Genomic DNA, 9,189 nt, shown 5'->3' on the forward strand with positions numbered 1-9,189 from the left:
AGAAAAAGCGTAAAACTCCGTCTCAAAAAAAAAAAAAAAAAAATTGGCGAGGCATGGTGGATCATGCCTGCAAATCTCAGCACTTTGGGAGCACTTTGGGAGGCCAAGGTGGACGGATCACTTGAGGTCAGGAGTTCGAAACCAGCCTGACCAACATGGTGAAACCCCATCTCTACTAAAAATACAAAAAAAATGTTAGCCAGGCATGGTGGCAGGTGCCTGTAATCCCAGCTACTCAGTGGGCTGAGGCAGGAGAATTGCTTGAACCCAGGAGACGGAGGTTGCAGTGAGCCAAGATTGCACCACTACACTCTAGCTTGGGCGACAGAGCGAGACTCCATCTCAAAAAAAAAATGTTAACAGAGATTGCTGTGTTGATTGTCTAGATTATTTTACACTACACAAATAAGATATAAATGATAGAAAATCTATGAATGACCAAATCAGCACAATCATCCCCAAATCCTTACTTGATCTTAGATTTGAAGATTTCCGTCTTATTGATTCATCCTGGGAAACCCTGAGTCATATCAGTCCCTGTGCTGCCCAGAACCCTCTATGGCTCCCACTTCACTCAGAGCAACAGCCCAAATCCTCCCTGCAGCTCACAAGGTCCTGCATCACCTGCCCGTCACCTCCCTGCCCTCCCCTCCTTCAGCTCACCCCACCACTCACTGTACTCTGGCTACATGCAGGTCCTTACTTTCCATAGAAAACATAGGCACATTCCAGCCCCAGGGCCCTTGCACCTTCTCCTTTTCACAGAAAGCTCTTTCCCACAGATCTGTGTGGCTCCCTCCCTTGGGGGTCTGCCCAGATGTCACCTCCAAAAGAAAGAACTCCCCCAACATCAGGTCTACAACAGCCCTTTCCTTTCTCTCTATCCCGGCTTGATTTTTCTTTGTGCCCTATCACCTTCCAGACATGCTACACAGGGATTTGATCACTATCTTCTCCCTACCATTGGGTTTTTACACCAATACGCTCTCAGTGCCTAGAATACTGTTACGATGAGCAAAAGAGAGAGACAAGCAGCATGTTTAGGAACAAAGCAAACACAGCCCCGTGACAACTGCTGGGACAAGCCAGGCAGCCAGGTGGGTGGGCTTCAGGGCCTTGGGGCCACCGGGGTGTACCTGGTGCTTCTGCCGGCGCTTGCGCTCCTGCTCGATCTTCTGCTGCTTCTCTAGCTTCTCGGTGATGCGGGCCTCGCGCAGGGACTGGCGCTTGCTGCGCTTGTAGGCCTTAGCATTGAGGGCCGTCTCCAGCGCTGTGTCCCTCCGCATGCACACCACCACCTCCTGGCGCAGCTGTAGGAGGGAAGAGGACAAGCCCACGTGCTGCACAGCTCTGTGGCATCCACAATGACGAACACGCATGATGATGTCACATGCTACACCGCTAAAGGAGCATTTTAAGTGCCTTACACACGCAGTCCGTGTGTGCAGGGGACATCTAATAGGTACCCCCGGGCAGGGCGAGCACAGGACAGAAGGTGATCACTTCTGGACACCTAGCCAGTGGGTCCTCTCGGACCTCCAGCTTGCCCCCCTCTACCACACACACAGCTTCTTAGGAGTCATTCAGAAGTACAGCACCCTTGGCTGGGTGTGGTGGCTTAACATCAGTAATCTCAACACTTTAGGAGGCCAAGGTAGGAGGACTGCTCAAGCCCAGGAGTTTGAGACCAACCTGGGCAACATGGGGAGACCTTACCTCTACAAAAACTAAAAGAAAAATTAACTAGGTGGCCAGGAGCAATGGCTCATGCCAGTAGTCCCTGCACTTTGGGAGGCCGAGGCAGGTGGATGGCTTGAGCTCAGGAGTTCGAGACCAGCCTGGGAAACATGGAGAAACCCTGAGTCTACTAAAAACACAAAAACCAGCGTGGTGGCTCACGCCTGTAATCCCAGCACTTTGAGAGGCGAAGGCAAGAGGAACACCTGAGATCAGGAGTTCGAGACCAGCCTGGCCAACGTGGCGAAACACTATCTCTATCAAAAATACAAAAATTAGCCAGGCGTGGTGGCATGTGCCTGTAATCCCAGCTACTCGGGAGGCTGAGGTGGGGGAATCACTTGAACCTGGAAGGAAGAGGTTGCAGTGAGCCAAGATCGTGCCACTGCACTTCAGCCTGGGCTAGAGTGAGACTCTGTCTCAAAAAAGAAAATCAGTCCGGCATGGTGGTGCACACCTGTAATCCCAGCTACTCAGTGGCTGAGACAGGAAAATCACTTGAACCACAGAGCCAGAGGCTGCAGTGGGGCGAGATAGCATCACTGCACTCCAGTTTGGGCGACAGAGTGAAACTCTGTTTCAAAAAAAGGAAAAATTCGCCAGGTGTAATGGTGCACGCCTATACTCCCAGCTACTCAGGAGGCTGAAGTGGGAGGATGACATGAGCCTGGGAGGTCAAGTTTGCAGTGAGCTGTGATCTCTCCACTGCACTCCAGGGTCTCACTAAGAACAGCACCCTCAGAAATAGACCCATGCGGGACAGCGCATGGTGGCTCATGCCTGTAATCCCAGCACTTTGGGAGGCCGAGGCAGGCAGATCATTTGAGGTCAGGAGTTCGAGACCAGCCTGTCCGATATGGTGAAATCCTGTCTCTACTAAAAATATAAAAATTACACATGGTAGCACACGCTTGTAATCCCAGCTACTTGAGAGGCTGAGGCAGGAGAATTGCTTGATCCCGGGAAGCGGAGGCTGCAGTGAGCAGAGATTGTGCCACTGCACTCCAGCAGCCTGGGTGATAGAGCAAGACTGTTTCCCAAAAAAAAAAGGGGGGGTGGGAGGGAGGAAAAGAAAAGCAAGAAAGAAGCCCTTGCAAGAATGCTTCAAGAGGCAAGTGCTTTAGGGTAGAGAGGTCCATGTCTCCAGCACTGTGCAGGACGCAAGAGGAAGGCTCTGCAGTGAATGAGTGCCAATGGGTGGTCACAGCTGCTTTTCACAGCCCAGGCAGGTGTAATACTAGCCCAGCAAGCCATACTTGGAGGCTTACCAGCAGTGTTGGTGACAAAGGCCCTTTTTGGAAAGCTGCGGCTGTGCCAGCACCCACCTGCCTCTGAAAGTTCAGCAGCCTGAGGGCCTTGAGCTCAATGGTCGCTTTGGTTCGCAAATCCCCGGCCAGGGACCCGGGAAGGTTTTCAAGTTCCTGAATTCGGTGTGCAATGCGAGCCTGCAGCCTGGGAGCAGAGAAGAGAAGGAGCAAAGGCGGTGAGAGGCTTGCCAGGGCACCCGGTTATAGCTGGAGCTGCAGGGGACCCATCCCTCGAGGAAGGAAGGTACTGGTCATGAGGCAAGAGATGCCTCAGAAGAGGATGCTGGCCGCAGGGCAGAGCAGAGAGGGAGGCAGCCCGGGACACTCCTCAGGACCAGGCCTCAGGGGGCAGCAAACAAGATTCCTGATAGGCGCGCCCAATTCATGCCCGTTCACTGGTGTGAGCCAGGCTCTGGCATCAGGTGGGCCAGGGTTTTCATGCAGCACTGGCATGGATGAGGCGCAGGGCCGTGAGAATCTACTTCACCTGCACACCTCAGCATTCTCATCTCAAAACTGAGGCGACCCCTTGGAGAGACCCTAGAGGTGTGGTCTGAAGATTACGAAGGTTACATAGGAAGGTTATATGAACTAATCCTCTTAATCAGTCTTTCCGCACATACTCAATGAGCACCAACTATATGCCAGGGACCATTTTGAGCGCAGGGCCTTAGCACTAAACAAGACCAACAAGTCAAGGAACTCAGCCTCAATAGAAAAAACAGGCCATAACGGAGATTTAAAAAAATAAAATAACCACTGCAATTCCAGAGAGTGGCTGGAAGTGACAGGAAGGGCCTCCATAAGGAGGGAATCCCAGCAATGAGGCCTGAATGAGTAGAAGGAGCCATGCACGGCCTGTGCAAAGTTCCTGGGGCAGGAAAAAGCCTAACTTGTTAAATAAATGAAAAGAGGAACAGAGAGAGTGGGGTGGGTGACGAAGGATGCTGGGCAGGAGTGGACATAAGGCAAAGATTATTGGGCAGATAATTGGAGTTACAGGCAGGTTTTAATCCAGGGAGTAGATCTGACGTCAATCAATCGTGGAAAGAGAATTCAGGCCAGGCGACATGGCTCACGCCTATAATCCTAGCCCTTTGGGAGGCTGAGGCAGGCAGATAACCTGAGGTCAGGAGTTTGAGACCAGCCTGACCAACATGAAGAAACCCTGTCTCTACTAAAAAAACATAAAATTAGCCAGGCGCAGTGGCACATGCCTATAATCCCAGTTACTTGGGAGACTGAGGCAGGAGAATCGCTTGAAACCAGGAGATGGAGGTTGTGGTGAGCTGAGATTGCGCCATTATACTCCAGCATGGGCAACAAGAGTGACACTCCATCTCAAAAAAAAGAGAATTCAGACTGCTGTATGGGAAACAGACCACAACCAGGGTGGGAGCAGGGAGGTGAGGAAGGAGGTGTAGGCCAAGTGGCAGCAGTGGGCACAGGGCACTGTTTCCTAAGGTGGGAGAGAAAGTTGAGTGGCTTCCCCAGAGGGACATAGGGGACAGAAAGTAGTGACCTTGGGAACTGGGGCCACGCCCTCACCTGTACTCGCGCTCCTGCAGGATCTCCACAGGGTCGAGGCCCCGCGGCTTCTGGATGGGGGTGATGCGGCTCTGCTTCTGGTGCAGCGGCACCATGGGCGCGGGCTGGGCCGGCTGCCCAGGGGACTGGGTCTGGGGTGGCATCACAGGCGAGGCAGCGGGTGGGACGGCAGGGGGCGCAGGGGAAGGGCGACCCGTTGGCTGCGGGGGGATCAGTTTCTGAGGGGTGCTCGTGGGGGCAGCAGCATTCGCCATGGGTCCTGGGAGGAGGCAAGGGGCCAGGGCATCGTGTTGAGCTCTGGGGCCCATCCAGGCTGGAAACAGAAAGCTGCTGGGCTGCTCAAGGCCCTGGGGACAGGCAGACCCCGCCCATCTCCCACCCCTCACCTAGGGGTGTCCCTCACACCCGCCTTGGGCTCCAACCTCCTCCAGATCTCAGCCTCACCCTCGTCCCTCACACCCTCCACTGGGGTCAGCCCCACACCCTCGAGGCTTCTGTGTTCTGTCTGTGGCTCTATAGCAGCATTTCCTGTCGTCTCCTCCCAGTGCTAAATCCAACAGAAGCAATTTGCCCTTCAATGCCCATCGCTAAACCTGAGGCTCCAAGAGGGTGGGTAATGAGTCCCACTGCCTCTTTGAGCCCACCAGATGTGAGCCTGCAGCACTTACTGAGCAACTACTTATACAGGGCTCAGGGACTGGGTGAAGGCCACGAGGGATGGGATAAAACGACAGCCATTGGGAACTGACTGGCTACAGGGGAGACCCCGGGACAACCACAAGAAAAGTGCAGGCTGCAGTTCGGCCTGGCCACCTCGGCCCTTTCTCCCTGCCAGGGCTCATCTCAAGGCCTGCGCCACCCAAGCTTGTGACAGGGAGTCAGGGCATGGGTGCACCACCATAGAAGAGGGAGCTCACCTTCAGGCCAGGGCTTGGGAGGCCCTCCAGGAGGCTGGCCCGGCATCCCAGGGGGCACGCCTGAGGGTCCTGGGGGGGGCATGTTGGGCCCTCCCATACCTACACGTAGGGAGAAACAAAAGAGAAAATAGTGCTCCCCAGGTTTATGCCTGTGCCCAGCCTCGTGGGCAGCCCTGGCTTCAGGGGACACAGCAGACACACCTATTAACCAGCACCCCCAGGGGAAGCAGGGAGCTGGGGAAGCAGCATTTAGCAGGACAGCCGCCCCCACCACCCGAGCACCCAGAAGTGCAGCATGGGCCCGTGCAATCCCAAACTGGGGAACCTAGTTGGCAGCAGAGTCCAGTCTGTCCACTCTACCACCCACACCCCAGTCATTCGCTCTGAGACACCTGAGGGCCAGGGCAGCCAGCCTTACCATGAGGCCTGGTATAATTTGGAGGTGCCGGGCCGGGACCGGGGCCAGGGCCGGGGCCAGGGCCAGGGCCAGGTCCTGTTGCGGACACCGAGGGTGGAGGTAGCGTTGGCATCTGCTGCTGCATCCCAGGCATTGGCCGCTTGCCCTGCACCGCCATCTGCAGGTGATCGGGGAGGGGCTGCCCCCTGGCCAGCATCTTGTAGGCCATGATCTGAGCTCTGAGCTGATGCAGCTGGTTCTGGTTAAATGGGGTTGGGCCCCGGTTCTGCTGCCCCAAGGCCTGGGGGTCAGCACCATCCAGCGGTGCCCCTCCTGGTCCGGAAGACATCTGGGGGCCTGAAGATGGGCCACTGGCTGGAACTGGACTAGAGGCATGCTCAGAGCCACCCAGGGGCGAGGGGTAACCTGCAGAGGAAGGCCAGCCCACTGGTCACGAGGCAGCATATGTCTGTAATTTTTACAACTTCTTCCCCCTACACCAGCTCCTACTCTGAGACAGGGCACGGCCAAATGGCATCCTTCTTTTGAGTCAATCAGGGGCACCTGGAGGGCACACGCTGGAGGCACCTCAGCCCAGCAGCCGGCATGGTGGATTTGGTTTAACCCACATCTCAGTAAGGTGCTGCTGGTTAATGCTGAGAACCTGTGCATGAAATTACGGCTTTCTCCCGGCCTCCGCCTGCCTGTCCACAAGTGGGGTCCACATCCTCGGGCTGGCCAAGCCCACCCCCAACATTTCCATTCCCAGTGGAGCCCCTGAGCTTCCCTCCCCTGATGACAGCAAGGACTTGGCAAGTCACCCACCATATCACTTCTCAATTGTCCTCGTACAGAAAAGGCACCTTCTAGGCTCATTAAAGCAGAGTCCCAGGCCCTAGGAATCTGTATTTTCAGTAAGTTCCTGGGTGGCATGGGGCTGCTGCCCTGCACAGCCGTCCTCTATCACCCATGCTGAATACGGTCTGCCCCCCAACCAGCACTTCCCCTTCTGGGGCTGCTCCAAGACAAGGTGGCCAGAACAGAGCACCAGCCATGCCACGCCAGACAGCCCTCTGTGGCAGGCCACCCACACGGCTAAATCATCCTAGGTACTTCTGGAATCCATCCTGTGGGAACCCAGGGGAAGAAAATGATCTGAGGACTCTGGTGTATGACAAACACAAGACAGGAAGGAACTCAGTTTGGTACCTTGGGAGTGCTGGTCCATGGGGCTGGGCGGGGGCCCCATCCCAGTGTGGCCCCCTGACCGCATCCCCATTCCTTTCATCTGGTTGTAGCGCGGGTCATCCGACATGCCCTTCTCGTGCATGGACTCCATGGGCTGCGAGAGGGACCATGACAACGCAGGGTGAGCATGTGGAACGTGAGGTGGTGGCGCGGCTATGCACTGCCCGAGAGAAGCTTGAGGGCACCGAGAACGGCCACTGACGACAACGTGCATCTCCCCAGTCCCCAGCGTTACCACACGGCTCGGCTCTAAGGCAGGGTTCTGACACCTACTTAGGCCTCAAGACAGGTACAAAAAATAAATGTCGCCCAGTGGGGCACGAGCACCTGGGAGACTGTGGCCAGGCAATCCTCATCTTCCACCACCCGGGACCTCCTGTGGCCCCGCCACTTAGAAACATCACTTTTCTTACGGATGCTAATATGACCTTTTCTTTCAGATGTTCTATGTGTAAGGGAATATGTCCTCTAACCATGCCCAGGGACACACAAAAGAGACTTGTGACTGTAAAGAGGCTTCTCCGCCTTGCTGACTGAAGGTCCTGCACAGCGCAGGTGAGTGGTAAAGAGAGTGGCTGAGGGGCACGCCCTGGAGAAAAGGGAACCCGCTGCTTGGCTCTGCTAGCGGCACAGGTGAGCTCGACAGCCAGAACGGGGGAAACGACGTGGCTAAAAGCCTTTTTAGTAATTTGGATGTTTTTCTTCATTACCAAAAGAAAACTTTGGAGTGACATTCCCAAATTTCCCATGCAGAAAGCAAGGGAGCGGGAAATGGTGGGGCAGGTGTCCGCAGGGGCCAGGATGTGCTGCTCAGGCCCAGATCATGCGCCAGCACAGGCTGGGGTCCGACGAGCTGACCCCTCTGTTCATGGCCATGGGCCCTGGGATAGGGGGCTGAGCCAAGGCATGCCACCTCCAACAAGAAGGCTTCCCCCCTGTCCTCCGAGTAAGGCCCTCGGTCCAGAGGCTGCTTGCAGCCCTAGGGGGCAGGGGCTGCAGGCACGAGGCTGGCGCAGGGCTCCCTACCTTGTGCATCTGGTGCATGTTGTCCTGAGGGTACCCTCCAGGTCCCTGGGTGGGGATGGGGTGTCCTGCTGAGGGTGGCCCTGGGCTGGGCCCCATCATGCTGTGGGCGGAGCCCGGCGAGGGACCCGGGCTAGGGCCCAGCATGGCTCCAGGGGAAGGGCCAGGGCCCGGGGAAGGACCCGGCCGAGGAGTTCCACCCAGGGGTGGGTCTGGAGTGGACATCTTCACGGGAGCTGCAGACAGTGGCCTCCTGCTGGAAGAAAGTCCCAGTCAGTCTGGGGTTCACCACCAAGGGTGAGGCAGGACAGGGATAGCAAGTGACATCAGAATCTCCTTCCGACAGAAAGCCAGCACCTTTCACCCCAGTCACCTGAACCTTTTCTTCATGACCACTCTCAGAGGAAGTGCAACATCTCAGGCACTCAAGATCAGTCTATCCAGGAAGGGGTGGGCCACGCTCACAGACAAGCACTGCCCCACAGGGACCTTCAGGGACTCCTGCCATATTCCTGATCACGGTAGAGAATGTCTCACCGGGGTGCTGGTCTACCCTTCACACTGCTCTCCACTTGCTTATCTTCCTAACAGAAAGAGCAGGACTATGGCTCAAATAGCCTCTGACTGCCCGGGTGCGGTGGCTCACACCTGTAATCCTAGCACTTTGGGAGGCCAAGGCGGGCAGATAATTTGAGGTCAGGAGTTCGAGACCAGTCTGGCCAACAAGGCAAACGCCATCTCTACTAAAAATACGAAAATCAGCCAGACATGGTGGCACACGCCTGTGGTCCCAGCTACTCAGGAGGCTGAGGCAGAATCGCTTGAACTTGGGAGGCGGAGGTTGCAGTGAGCCCGGATCACACCCCTGCACTCCCACCTGGGCAACAGAGCGAGATTCTGTCTCAGAAAAAAAAAAAAAAAAACAGCCTCTGACTGAAATTCCATCAATTCAGCCAAAAAAATATTTATGGCAAATTCTGCTGGTTTTCCGCTGAAAGTAGTAAGACCAAGT

General features: G+C 55.7%; 1 protein-coding gene across 10 annotated transcripts in view; it reads right to left on the reverse strand.

Moving 5' to 3' along the window:
* SMARCA4 (SWI/SNF related BAF chromatin remodeling complex subunit ATPase 4) overlaps nt 1–8,457 on the reverse strand; it is a 78,632-nt gene extending 70,175 nt beyond the window's left edge. For 8 of the 10 annotated variants that reach the window (XM_017869495.1, XM_017869494.1, XM_017869492.1 and 5 more), the window contains exons 1-7: nt 8,181–8,432; nt 7,116–7,248; nt 5,928–6,332; nt 5,510–5,608; nt 4,593–4,851; nt 3,063–3,189; nt 1,137–1,310 (exon numbers count right to left, since the gene is read on the reverse strand). In XM_017869495.1, coding sequence (XP_017724984.1) covers nt 1,137–1,310; nt 3,063–3,189; nt 4,593–4,851; nt 5,510–5,608; nt 5,928–6,332; nt 7,116–7,248; nt 8,181–8,402 — 1,419 coding nt within the window. In that variant the 5' untranslated portion in view covers nt 8,403–8,432. Of the gene's footprint in view, nt 1–1,136; nt 1,311–3,062; nt 3,190–4,592; nt 4,852–5,509; nt 5,609–5,927; nt 6,333–7,115; nt 7,249–8,180 lie in introns of all 10 variants that reach the window. The other 2 variants (XM_017869486.1, XM_017869491.1) reach the window with 2 other exon arrangements.
* Between the last annotated feature and the right edge of the window lie 732 nt (nt 8,458–9,189).

This window comes from Rhinopithecus bieti, unplaced genomic scaffold (genome assembly GCF_001698545.2).
Source record: "Rhinopithecus bieti isolate Rb0 unplaced genomic scaffold, ASM169854v2 scaffold_5025, whole genome shotgun sequence".
NCBI classification, from domain to species: domain Eukaryota; kingdom Metazoa; phylum Chordata; class Mammalia; order Primates; family Cercopithecidae; genus Rhinopithecus; species Rhinopithecus bieti.